The sequence below is a fragment of the Salvelinus fontinalis genome, chromosome 40, assembly GCF_029448725.1.
Source record: "Salvelinus fontinalis isolate EN_2023a chromosome 40, ASM2944872v1, whole genome shotgun sequence".
Classification (NCBI taxonomy): Eukaryota; Metazoa; Chordata; class Actinopteri; order Salmoniformes; family Salmonidae; genus Salvelinus; species Salvelinus fontinalis.
The window spans coordinates 16,763,393-16,777,033 of NC_074704.1; the positions used below are offsets into that span (position 1 = coordinate 16,763,393).

A 13,641-nucleotide genomic window follows, 5' to 3' on the forward strand; every position below is an offset into this window, starting at 1 on the left:
ATTAGTATTCAGACCCTTTACTCAGTACTTTGTTGAAGCCCTTGGCACCGATTACAGCCTTGAGTCTTCTTGGGTCTTCTTGAGTCTTCTTGGGTATGATGCTACAAGCTTGGAACACCTGTATTTGGCACACCTGTATTTTTGTTTCTCCCATTCTTCTCTGCAGATCCTCTGAAGTTCTGTTAGGTTGGATGGGGAGCGTTGGTGCACAGGCACAGCAATTTTCAGGTCTCTCCAAAGATGTTCGATCGGGTTCAAGTCTGGGTTCTGGCTGGGCCACTCAAGTACATTCACAGACTTGTCCCACAGCCACTCCCGCTTTGTGCTTAGGGTCGATGTCCTGTTGGAAGGTGAACCTTCGCCCCAGTCTGAGGTCTTGAGTCCCTGGAGCAGGTTATCATAAAGGATCTCTGTACTTTGCTCTGTTCATCTTTTCCTCGATCCCGACTAGTCTCCCAGTCCCTGCCGCTGAAAAACATCCCCAAAGCATGATGCTGCCATCACCATACTTCACCATAGGGATGGTGGCAGGTTTCTTCCAGACGTGACACTTGGCATTTAGGCCAAAAAGTTAAATCTTGGTTTCATCAGACCAGAGAACCTTGTTTCCCATGGTCAGAGTCCTTTAGGTGCCTTTTGGCAAACTCCAAGCAGGCTTTCATGTGCCTTTTACTGAGGAGTGACTTCCGTCTGGCCACTGTACCACAAAGGCTTGATCGGTAGAGTGCTGCAGAGATGGTTGTCCTTCTGGAAGGTTCTCCCATCTCCACAGAGGAATTCTGGAGCTCTTTCAGAGTGACCATCAAGTTCTTGGTCACCTCCCTGACTAAGGCCCTTCTCACCCGATTGCTCAGTTTGACCTCTTGGCTTGGTTTTTGCTCTGACATGTACTGTCATCTGTGGGACCTTTTTATATAGACAGGTGTGTGCCTTTCCAAATCATGTCCAATCAATTGAATTTACCACAGGTGGACTTCAATCAAGTTGTAGAAACATCTTAAGGATGATCAATGGAAACAGGATGTACCTGAGCTCAATTTTGAGTTTCATTGCATAGGGTCTGAATAAATATGTAAATAAGGTATTTCTGTATTTCATTTTTTTATACATTTGCACAAAAAAATGTTTTTTTTTTTCTTTCTGCTGTGTCATTATGAGGTATTGTGTGTAGATTGAGGATTTCTTAAAATTTGATCTATTTTAGAATAAAACTGTAACGTAACAAAATGTGGGAAAAGGGAAGGGGTCTGAATACTTTCCGAATGCACTGTGTGTAGCCTATAAAGACTTTGTTTGGGTTGCATACTTGCATTTGTTTATGTCAACAAATGGGTTAGGAGAGATGGTGGGGGGTCTGGAATGTCTGCTGTGATGTAGTGATAAATGGATGGAGTGGGAGGAAGAAAAGTAAAGAGGCGAGATGATGAAGGGAACAGATGGGGGTGGAGTTTCATTGGTCAGTGCTAGGCCTAAATCCCAGGAGTAATCAAATCAAATCAAAGTTTATTTGTCACGTGTGCCAAATACAACCGGTGTAGACTTTACAGTGAAATGCTTACTTACAGGCTGTAAAACAATAGTGCAAAAAAGTTATTAGGTGAACAATCGGTAAGTAAAGAAATAAAACAACAGTAACAAGACAGGCTATATACAGTAGCAAGGCTATAAAAGCAGCGAGGCTACATACAGGCACCGGTTAGTCAGGCTGATTGAGGTAGTATGTACATGTAGATATGGTTAAAGTGACTATGCATATATGATGAACAGAGAGTAGCAGTAGCGTAAAAGAGGGGGTGGTGGGTGGAGGGACACAATGCAGATAGCCTGGTTAGCCAATATGCAGGAGCACTGGTTGATCGGTCCAATTGAGGTAGTATGTACATGAATGTATAGTTAAAGTGACTGCATATATGATAAACAGAGTAGCAGCAGTGTAAAAAGAGGGGGGGGGGGCACACAATGCAAAAAGTCTGGGTAGCCATTTGATTACCTGTTCAGGAGTCTTACGACTTGGGGGTAAATACTGTTGAGAAGCCTTTTTGCCAAGCGGTAGTAGAGAGAACAGTATATGACTGGGGTGGGTGGGGTCTTTGACAATTCTTAGGGCCTTCCTCTGACACCGCCTGGTGTAGAGGTCCTGGATGGCAGGCAGCTTAGCCCCAGTGATGTACTGGGCCGTACGCACTACCCTCTGTAGTGCCTTGCGGTCAGAGGCCGAGCAATTGCCGTACCAGGCAGTGATGCAACCAGTCAGGATGCTCTCGATGTTGCAGCTGTAGAACCTTTTGAGGATCTCAGGACCCATGCCAAATCTTTTTAGTTTCCTGAGGGGGAATAGGTTTTGTCGTGCCCTCCTTCATGACTGTCTTGGTGTGTTTGAACCATTCTAGTTTGTTGTTGATGTGGACACCAAGGAACTTGAATAACCCAAATAGGGATGGGGGGGTAAACCCTCTTAGAGGACCAGCCCTCAGGGAGATGGTCATGGGAAGAGGGGGGTAGTAGTACCATGCCATCTGGGCACAGTAGGATTGTCTGTCTCTGGATCATGTGTTCCAAATGCCACTGTATTCCCTATATAGTGCACTACTTTTGACTAGGGCTCTGTTCCAAATTAGTGCACTGTGTAGGGAATAGGATGCCCTTTGGGATGTTGCCTGTGTGTCATTGGAGCACTGTTATTATCTCTCGGTTTGGGACTGGGAGAGGATCATGTTGCCAGTTTCAGTGGGGGAGGGGAACGGCTGGGGATTGGCTGAGAGGCTCTGCTGTTCATGCATAAACACATATACAGTATGTATCTATAAACAGCAGTACCTCTCAGAAACTTAGATAGGTGACTTTCCCAAAGTTCCCAGGTTTTCCAGAAATTCTGGTTGGAGTATTCTGGAATTCCTGCTTGTTGCCTCCTGATTCAGGGAATTTTCCAACCTGGGATTTCTGGAAAACCTGGACATTTTTAGGAAAGTAACCCAAATTTTGCAACCCTAAACCTGGACAACCTTTACAAAGAGCAAAGAGTCTTAAATACATACTAGATAGTATTTAGTACAGTTTTGTTAGTCCTTTGTAAAAGTCCAGGTTTCTCTTCCATGCTACTAAAAAGCTATTTGCTTTACTACTTGTGTGAGAGAGTGAGTGAGTGTGAGACGTCAACAGTAGCCTGCATGTCTAATGCCAACATCCTGTTTTGTCTCCTTAGAGGCCGTTGATGGACCAGCCTGGTGAAGAGGCGGGGTTAGAATGGGACAGAGCACCTCAGAACAAGAGGGCCAAGAACGTGCAGATGCCTCTCTGGAAGTAAGAACACACACAATCCTGTCCTCTACCACTTACTCTGGCCCCATTGACCTCACCAACTACTACAGTACCGCTCCCAGTGTGTGTGTGTGGGTGGGGATACCTAGTCGGTTGCACAACTGTATGAATTCAACCAAAATGTCTTCTGCAGTATGTACAGTATCCACCATCTGTCAGACCATAACCAACTTCTCATCAATAACTGCAGCTGAGTCCTTCTTTCTTTCGTCTCTTCTCCTGATCAATAAGCACTGACCGCCTTCCCACTCTAGCACAGTCACTAATTGGCTGAGAGCCAGAGTACTAAAAGCCCATTGGCCTTGCCCCATAGTTATACACTATCTGATTGGTTATGTGACTCAGCCATCCCCTTCTCTCTCTCTCACACACACACACACACACTTTCTATTGCAGCAACACTGTATATAAGCTTATCTCTGAGCTAGGATCTCCACTCCTTCAATGAGTCATATAGGGCCTAGTCTTAATCAGCGACGGGATTAGAACAGGGAAGGTCCTTTTGGCAGGACATCACTCAAGTTCTACGATATCCTCCTGGAGAGAAGTGTCCTATTGATTTAGAGTTAGAGAGACCTCAAAAGATAAGAAACTCTCACTGTAATTTCTCTGCTTTGGTCCTCAACTGTGTGGTTGTGTATGGCATAGGAGTTAGACATCTCTCTCTCTCTCACTCGTGACCACACACACACACACACACACACACACACACACACACACACACACACACACACACACACACACACACACACACACACACACACACACACACACACACACACACACACACACACACACACACAGAGCTGTGTACAGTACAGTAAACTGATCACAGCCAAATTGCATCATGTCTCAATGAGCTCTGTGTTATTGTCTGGTGCAGCAGAGTAAAGCAGCAGACAGTCACTGTTCCTATTGTTGGTCTCAGAGCCAGGCTGACATGGGCACAAGGCAACTCAATCCATATTGACAAGGCAATTAGGCTTACTGTATAATAATCATCATCATCATCATTAAAAGTATTGTTAGAGTTATGTTGTCCCATTTATTTCTATGGATCTTTTTGAGTTAAGCTGGGTAAGAAGGGACTGAGAGAAGGAGGGATAACCAAAGGAAAGAACAAGTGGGGTGGGGTGCTGACAAAAGAGGATGTTGATAAATAGTTAGGCCAAACTCAACACATTGGGTGACTGGATGTGTTTAAGATCCCACCTGGAAATTGTCATCCAGACCTGATTCAACCCAGATGAAACAATTTTACGTCATCATTCCTCCTTCTCTGACATTCTTTTCCCCGGGCATGGCGAATCCCAAGCCCTGAATTCCTTTATACGTCAGTTACTTAACTCAGTAACGCAACTTTCCCAGCTCTGGAAAAAGCTCCCTGTCTACGTAGTATATAGGCTATTTTATACGGTTGTTCACTTCTCTTTTTTGTCTGCCAACAGGAAGGTTTTAATAACATCAAGGCGTTTGTGGAGGAAGAGCTACAGACTAGCATGGTTAGTTCGTATGTTGTAGTCTGGTGTGCAGTGTTTCATTCCATGAAGCCGTTGTAATTACGTTCTAATCAGCTGCTGCACACCTCCCTCTCTCTTTGTCTCTCCACATCTCCCTCTGTCTGTCTCTCTACATCTCTGTCCCTCTGTCCATATCTGTCTCTGTCCATGTCGCTCCCTGTCCATGACTCTCTCTGTGTGTCTCTCTCTCTCTCTCTCACTCTCTCACTCTCTCTCTTTCTCTCTCTCTCTCTAGATGATGGGGATGGTGATTGGTGCGGGCATCGCCATAATCCTCATCGCCATCCTCATCTTCTTCATGCTGCGGAGGATCCAGCTCAGAAGTACGTGTCACTTTCTCTCTCCAATGCATTTTCTTCGATAACTATAAAATGAAATAAATGCTAGCTTCAGTTACACTAGCGATTGCCCTTCACTTACACCTAAGAGCTTTCTAGCGTTGTCCCCGAACCCCCCCCAAAATTGTCAGACTGAGTGTAAAAGTATGTGGACACCCCTTCAAATTAGTATATTCAGCTATTTCAGCAACACCCGTTGCTGACAGGTGTATAAAATCAAGTACACATCCATGTACTGTCCATAGACAAGCATTGGCAGAAGAATGTCCCATATTGAAGAGCTCAGTGACTTTCAATGTGGCACTATCATAGGATGCCACCTTTCCAACAAGTCAGTTAATCAAATGTGTACCCTGTTAGAGCTGCAGCGGTCAACTGTAAGTGCTGTTATTGTAAAGTGGAAACGTCTAGGAGCAACAACGGCTCAGCCGCGAAGTCGTAGGCCACACAAGCTCACAGAACGGGACCGGCAAGTGTTGTAGCACGTAAAAATTGTCTGTCCTCGGTTGCAACACTCACTACCGAGTTCAAAACTACTTCTGGAAGCAACGTCAGCACAAGAACTGCTCATCGGGAGCTTCATGAAATGGGTTTCCATGGCCGAGCAGCCGCACACAAACCTAAGATCACCATACTCAATGCTAACACGGAACCCAAACCGGCTGCACTCGTGCGCCATCGTGCATAAATGTATTTTGTCCCCCCACACCAAACGCGATCACGACACGCAGGTTAAAATATCAAAACAAACTGATCCAATTACATTGATCTGGGGACAGGTCGAAAAGCATTAAACATTTATCTCAATTTAGCTAGCTAGCTTGCACTTGCTAACTAATTTGACCTATTTAGCTAGCTTGCTGTTGCTAGCTAATTTGTCCTGGGATATAAACATTGAGTTGTTATTTTACCTGAAATGCACAAGGTCCTCTACTCCGACAATTAACTGTTTTAACTTCTCACAGACCTGCAAGCCCAGGAGGCCCCCAAGTATCGATTCCGCAAGAGGGACAAAGTCATGTTCTATGGGCGAAAGATCATGCGCAAGGTTAGTAGCTGTGGTGGGATGCATTTTGGGGTTTCTAGCAAAGTAAAATGGTACCCTTTTGTTCGACAATGCGTTTTTTTTGCCTTAGTTGACCTTTGACCTCTTGCTCTCACAGGTGTCCCAGTCCACCTCTTCCCTGGTGGGCACAGCCTCTTCCACACGCCCACGACTCAAAAAGAAGCAGAAAATGCTTAACATTGCCAAAAAGTGTGTGAACACGGTTTACCCTGTCTGCTCTACTCTAATTCATGATGCTAAAGAACTTAGTGACTACAGAGTAGAGAACAATAGTCTCTTATACATTTGTCCTCCCGCTCTCTCATCCTGCTCTCCATCCCTCCCCCTCTCCTCCCTCCAGGATTCTGCGTTTTAAGAAGGAGGTGCCCACCCTGGTAGCTAAGGAGCCTCCTCCCTCAGTGCTGGAGGCTGACCTTACAGAGTTTGACGTGGCCAACTCCCACCTGCCCTCCGAGGTGCTCTACATGCTCAAGAACGTCCGGTACGTAGGGACTTCTCCGAGTTTGTGTATGTAGAGTGTACTCTCTGTGTGTGTTAAGATGTTGTGGAGTCCTTATCTATATGGAGGAGACGTGTGTGTGTTCGAGTATCAAACCACTATGTATCATGGGTAAATTGTGACTGACTGATCTTCAAATAATATTGAGTAGTTATTAATGATGCAAGGTGATACGTAGGTCAGTCAGTCACTTTCTTTGTGTGTAGTAATCTCTCCATCTCTATCCCCTCGCTGCAGTGTGCTGGGCCACTTTGAGAAGCCTCTGTTCCTGGAGCTGTGTAAACACATGGTGTTCCTGCAGTTCCAACAGGGAGAGTACGTCTTCAGACCGGGCCAGCCTGACAGCAGCATCTACGTGGTGCAGGACGGAAAACTAGAACTGTGCCTTACTGGAATGGTGAGGGAGAGTGTGTGTGTGTATGGGTGTGTCTGTGCCTTCTGTACAATTGAGCCTCCATCCATGCTAACGAGTAAACAGGAACTCAGTTCAGGGGCTTACAGTTCTCTAACAATTAACTCTCTTGTAGGTCATTAAAAAATGATTAGCACCTATTAGTGTTTGACTCAGATTATCCCAATATGGAGGAAAAGGATCAAATGGAATGATCTCTGAATTTAGAAAGTTATGGCCACAATAAACTTGCATTTGGGCAAAGATTGGAATGACTTAACATGAACAGAATGTTTTCAAGGTAACTGTCAATTGTACTGTTTGCCTGTTTTTGTCTTTGTTCATTTGTTATGACATACTCTGTTTTACCCCTGTGTGTTTTTAGGACGGCAAGGACGGTGTGGTGAAGGAGGTGTACCCCGGAGACAGTGTCCACAGCCTCCTCAGCATCCTGGATGTCATCACCGTAAGACACGCCCACTTCCTGTCCCGCATTCCACACTCCCTAAATCACCATGCACGTGCCGTTTCATGTTTGAGTCACCCTTTTGTCTGTCCCTATCACGTTTCAGTCAGAACTTTGAACTTAGTCAAGGAACAAGTCAGGGAAATCTAGCTTTGAATCGTAGCCTCCAAAGTTGAATCATATCAAAGTCATGATGATTTCGCAATTTAATGTTATATCATGAAGCACTATGATATGACAAGTGTGGCTTATGTGCGCTTTTACTCTTGGTGGGATTTTTTTCTTCTATAAGTATACAATGAACTATTAAACACATGACCCTTTTAGAGTCAAGAGGATTTGGTAGCTAGCATGTAACTCCTATATTTAGACTTGGGAAAACTACCTGACACAAACATCCCGGAGCCCTTGCTTTACGACTGAGAAAAGGAAGTGGAAAACGTCTCTAAAGCAATGGTTTCTGCTGGTGGGTTCTGCTAGCTCCCTCTTCTTGGCTTGTGACTATAAACATTTTGTTGAGTAGTTCAGTTTTTTGTTAGTGCGTGGGTCACAGGGACATTAAAAAAATAAAATAAGGCTTCCCCTAGTCACTGCAATGGCCGGGGTAGGCCGTCATTGTAAAATATGAATTTGTTCTTAACTGACTTGCCTAGTTAAATAAATAGGACAGTGCTGATAGAGCCTTGTCGTTGTGTTTGTTTCAGGTACACCTAGCTAGCATGTGAAACCACTCTCAACACAAACTTCCCCTTCCTTTACTGCTGAAAATAGGAACTTGTAAAATGTCTCAAGTCTGTAAAGTTACTAATATTGAATTACAGTATATTCTGAGAGCGTGTGTGTGTGAACCTTATCACTGTGTGTGTGTTTCAGGGACACCAGAAGCCGTACAGGACGGTGTCGGCGCGGGCGGCTGAGGTGTCCACCGTACTGCGTCTACCTGTTGAGGCCTTCCTCTCCATCTTCGAGAAGTACCCTGAGAGCCTGGTGCGGGTTGTCCAGGTAAGCTGCAGTGTGTGTGTGTGTTTGTCACCAGGTGTGGACGTGTGTTTTTCTCTTGATGTTTACGGGACCTTTTCCTCCCTCTGTCTTCTCATGCAGATCATCATGGTTCGTCTCCAAAGAGTAACCGTTCTGGCGCTGCACAACTACCTAGGGCTCACCAACGAGCTCTTTAGCCACGTGAGTCAAGCTCCACACACACACACACACACTCACACTCTCTCACACACACACACACACACACACAGCGCCACGATTCATCATACCACCCAGATTCTCAAACATACACACACCCACACATGGACATTCTGTTTGTTACTTCATCTACCAGGAATGCTACTTCATTAGCTGAAGCTACATCAGACATGCTGTTTTCATTACGATTGAGTCATTCAACGCTAACGCTACCGCTAATCACTTTTCAATGCTGACCTGGTAATTATAGCGATGCTAATTCAACGCTAGCCTGTCTTCTTTGACCCTAACCTCTTCTCTCTCTCTCCCCCCCATGCCCCTCCCCTCCCTATAGGAGATGCAGCTCCTGCGCCTGCTGCCCCTGTCCCCCCACCCCGTGCCCCGCACCAGCCCCCAGCGCCACGGCAAGCGTTTCGGTAGCCTGACCGTGCCCGTGGAGGACCGCGAGGCCGCCGTGAAGGACGCACCAGATCCTGGGAAGGATGGAGCCACAGTCCCACCAACCCTCAGCAGGACCATCTCCATGCCTGTAGACATCGCCGGTGAGTAACTCTTTCTGTCGGTCTCTCGATCCCTCTCTCTGTCCTCTTCCGTTCTTTTCTCTCTGTCCGTATGGTAACATCAGCATTCTTAGTATGTAACTTCAGCTCTGTGGCTTCAGTCCAGTTTTTACTGCATGTTACTGACCTGACTTGACTCTTGACATTTGACATTAGTGTGCTTTATGTTCCTAGTATGTAACTTACCTCTGTTGCTTCTCAGACTGTTGACTGTGGCATTTACACGTGTTTGTGTTAACATGATTTCTGTGGTGTATGTGTGTGTGTGTGTGTGGTGTCTACACACAGGCATGCAGAAGAATCTGCGGTCGGATTTCGACATGGCCTACGAGAGGGGACGGATCTCAGTTTCCGCTGAGGACGGCAACACACCACCCACCTATTCACGGGTCAGTATATACGCCTGCTCACACACACACACACACACACACACACACACACACACACACACACACACACACACACACACACACACACACACACACACACACACATCTCAGAATATGTATTTACATTTTAAATAAAATCAAAACAGATTTTTTTTAGTAATTCAACACTGTCTATTCACTAACAGTCATCCTAGTGCACAAAAATACACATTTGCACTTCAAAGTAGACCACTAACTCTTGTCTTTGTACGTCACAGATCTGCACTTCAAAGTAGACCAGGCACAGTGTACTGTAATTGACATTCATGTCCCTCCATGTTTTCTGTTCCTATCCCAGGACCAGCGGGAGAGGAGGGTGACCGTAGACGAGGTGCCGTCGGGGGTGTACCTTTACCCCGAGGAGGAGGGGGGTCCGGACAACCAGTTCTCACCAGGACCAGGACCCGTCCCCGGTCGCCCCAGCCCTGCCCTGTTCGAGGAGGCCCTGAAGGAGCTCCTCAAACTCATGAGGATAGAGGTTAATACTAACTGATGCTTAGTAACCTTAGTACATGGTCAGTAGATGGTTGCTATCTATGCAACCATGACTCTAGTACCAATATAATCATGTGGCATTTACCTGATTATTGTGTTAAACTGTCACCAAGTTACTTTGTCCTTTGGGCTAATGTACCATGTCTAGACAAGTTCAAGTTCAACCAGCACTTTCTCCCTCTGACTCCTTTTATCTAAAATTATTACAGTTCCATTTCACAATCTACTGTTATGGTTGGAACCGAGCATCTGAAATGTACGATATCGAAAGTTCTGTCTCCGTCAGTATATTTGCCAACCCTCTTGATTTGCAGCCCAGGAGAGCAAAAGGGGAATCCAGACGTTGTTTCACCACCAAGAGCGTTTCCTCATTCCCTCCCTCTATCGCTGTCTCACTCTTTCTTTCTCTCATTCTGTTCTTTTTCCTACTTCTGCCAGGACCCCGCTCTGCTGAATGGGAGAGTGACTCTGCACCACGCCAAGGCAGGAACTGTGCTGGCTAGACAAGGAGACCAGGTACTTTTCTGAGGCTTGGAGAGATGTCCTCTCCTCTGTTTTGAATGCAGGTTGACGTTTGTCATGAATCTTGCCATGGAGACAGAACTGAGCGATTTCCGCTAGGTGGGCCAGCTGCAAAGTCAAAATTGTCTACATCCTCATGACAATACATGCCAACCTGACTGATTAATCCCCTAATTCTATGAGGGAGAAGTCTTCAAAACATTATAGATTTTTGATATTGCAGATTCCTATCATCCCTTCATGTTTTCCTTGACATCTTTCCCCTCCAAATCCCTCTCTTTCCCATACACTTTATTCTCCCCTCCCCAGCTCCTTACTCCCTCCTCTACTCTCCTCTCTTCAACCCCTCTAAACACACAAAAACAAAACAAGAGACCTGAAATCTGAACTCCCTCTTCTCCTCTCAGGATGTGAGTCTCCACTTCGTCCTGTCCGGCTGTCTCCACGTGTACCAGCGGATGATCGGCAAGCAGGATGCGGTGTGTCTGTTTGTCACCCAGCCGGGTGAGATGGTGGGCCAGCTGGCCGTGTTGACTGGGGAACCCCTCATCTTCACCATCAAGGCCAACAGAGACTGCACCTTCCTCAAGATCTCCAAGTCTGACTTCTACGAGTGGGTGTCTAGTAGAGACCAGACTAGAGAGAGACTAAAGCAGGGGGGTAGGCAAGCCTGGTCTCGTAGCGCCGCAGGCACTTCCTGTTTTTGATTTAACCGACCTGGAAGACCAGCTGTGTCGAATTTAGGCGCTGAACTGATCAATTAGCTCAGTTGGTCAGGTGTGGTGCCTAGTTGGAGCAACATCCTGCTGTACCCGTGGCACTACAGGGACTGGGTTACCTACCCCTGTACTAAACCCTTCTGTGTGAAAGGGGTATAGTTCACAGTCTGGGCATTAAGCTGGAACATTCAGTTTAAGCCTAACTCGGGTTTAGAAGTAGAGGAATGCAGGTTGTTGAATGATTACATGAAATTTAAATATACCAGTAGTCACTGACTGTTGACTATTAAACCATCTGTTACAAGTAGGTTGGCTTCAGTTCCAAACATGCATTTCTCGTTCTATGTCACAACTGTCTTACTGTTGATAAGATGCTGGTTATTACTATCTATTTGGTCATGGTAGAAAAGACTGAAGTGGTTCGAAAGTGGCATACACTTCTCCTAAATCACGTTTTGTTTATCAGTTCCTGTGATATATAAGTATAGTGACTGCCTCACCCCTGAGATACTGTCTGTGTGTTTTTCCTGATCTGGTGTGCTCTGTGCTGCCCCCTGTCTTTAGGATCATGAGAGAACAGCCCAGTGTGGTTCTGAGTGCAGCCCACACCGTAGCCATCCGCATGTCCCCCTTCGTCAGACAGATGGACTTCGCCATAGACTGGATGGCTGTGGAGGCTGGCAGAGCCCTCTATAGGTATCTGGACAAATCTTCTCTCCTGACAGTATTTTTAATTTGACCAGAAAATCTGTATTAGTGTGTTTGTTCTTATTACAAGCAGGCACATTTTTCTGAAAGACAATATCACCTATCTGAAGGTATTTTTCTTTGACATGTTTCAAACTCTAGCCTTGCACAGACACGCTCAAATGTACACTGTCCTGAAACCAAACAACTCTTTTTTGGGGTGGGATCTGATGAAAACCGAAGTGACTGTTCTCCACCTCCTCTCGTCCTATCTCCAGGCAGGATGACCAGTCGGACTGCACCTACATAGTTCTGAACGGACGTCTGCGTTCTGTTATACGTAAAGCTAACGGGAAGAAGGAGCTGGTAGGAGAGTACGGTCGAGGAGACCTCATAGGAGTGGTGAGACTTTGGCCCATTTCTACAGCTGTCATCGTTCTGGTCTTTCATGTAAAGGCAGAATATGTTGTTACTATATTAGTTTATAAAGCTAATATTCAGAATAAAGTCAACCTATTTCATTTATATTAGACCTGTGTGTGTGTATAGTGTATATTTGGGTTGTATTAGATCATTGGGGACACTATACCTTTTTAAATCCCATGATTTTGGAGCTCTTACTATCATCTCCTCCTGTTTTCCCCAGGTTGAGGCTCTGACCCGACAGCCCAGAGCCACTACGGTCCACGCGGTCAGAGACACAGAGCTGGTCAAGCTACCAGAGGGAACGCTCAACAACATCAAGAGGAGGTACCCACAGGTGGTCACCAGGTTGATCCACCTGCTGGGACAGAAAATCCTGGGGAACCTGCAACAGGCCCGCGGACCATTCTCAGGTGAGTGTGTGTGTGAGACACACCCACAAGTACACAGGCATGTAATGTATGCATACACACACTTGCCCTCTTTGTCCTCTAGATAAAGCCATGTATTACACTCTCTCTCTCTCTCTCACCCCGTACTTCTCCAGGTTCTGCCCTCGGCCTGTCCAGCGTAGCGTCCAGCCCTGACGTCACCAACCCGGCCAGTAACCTGTCCACTGTGGCCGTACTGCCCATCTGTGACGAGGTGCCAATCAACGCCTTCAACCTGGAGCTCAGCCACGCCCTCAGCGCCATAGGTACACACCTCTAGAGACTAGCATAGCAACTGTCAATCAAACCTTACTATGACTTGAACGTCTTGTTTCATATTAGTCAATAGTGATTACATCTGCCTAATGCGAGTAGATTCTGTGGACAATAAGGTTGTTCTATTCTGTTCCTTAACTAAATTGTTACATTGAGCGACCGTGATATTCAATTTTATATACATAAATTGTTCTCTCGGAAATATTAAACATTTGTCCTTGATGTGTAGGACCTACCCTGCTACTGACCAGTGACATCATCAGAGAGCGACTGGGGGCCTCCGCTCTGGATAGGTCCGTTTTTAT

General features: G+C 45.9%; 1 protein-coding gene across 5 annotated transcripts in view; it reads left to right on the top strand.

The window, feature by feature from the left end:
• The window catches only part of LOC129839675 (patatin-like phospholipase domain-containing protein 6), a 32,876-nt gene that overhangs the window by 2,525 nt on the left and 16,710 nt on the right, over positions 1–13,641 (top strand). For all 5 annotated transcript variants that reach the window (XM_055907223.1, XM_055907226.1, XM_055907225.1 and 2 more), the window contains exons 2-21: positions 3,203–3,300; positions 4,767–4,820; positions 5,074–5,161; positions 6,142–6,224; positions 6,340–6,431; positions 6,583–6,723; positions 6,979–7,138; positions 7,518–7,598; positions 8,472–8,600; positions 8,700–8,780; positions 9,130–9,337; positions 9,644–9,744; positions 10,082–10,261; positions 10,717–10,794; positions 11,208–11,413; positions 12,084–12,215; positions 12,485–12,608; positions 12,853–13,042; positions 13,177–13,326; positions 13,566–13,629. In XM_055907223.1, the coding sequence (XP_055763198.1) occupies positions 3,244–3,300; positions 4,767–4,820; positions 5,074–5,161; positions 6,142–6,224; positions 6,340–6,431; positions 6,583–6,723; positions 6,979–7,138; positions 7,518–7,598; positions 8,472–8,600; positions 8,700–8,780; positions 9,130–9,337; positions 9,644–9,744; positions 10,082–10,261; positions 10,717–10,794; positions 11,208–11,413; positions 12,084–12,215; positions 12,485–12,608; positions 12,853–13,042; positions 13,177–13,326; positions 13,566–13,629 (2,399 nt within the window). In that variant the 5' untranslated portion in view covers positions 3,203–3,243. The remainder of the gene's footprint in view (positions 1–3,202; positions 3,301–4,766; positions 4,821–5,073; positions 5,162–6,141; positions 6,225–6,339; positions 6,432–6,582; positions 6,724–6,978; positions 7,139–7,517; positions 7,599–8,471; positions 8,601–8,699; positions 8,781–9,129; positions 9,338–9,643; positions 9,745–10,081; positions 10,262–10,716; positions 10,795–11,207; positions 11,414–12,083; positions 12,216–12,484; positions 12,609–12,852; positions 13,043–13,176; positions 13,327–13,565; positions 13,630–13,641) is intronic.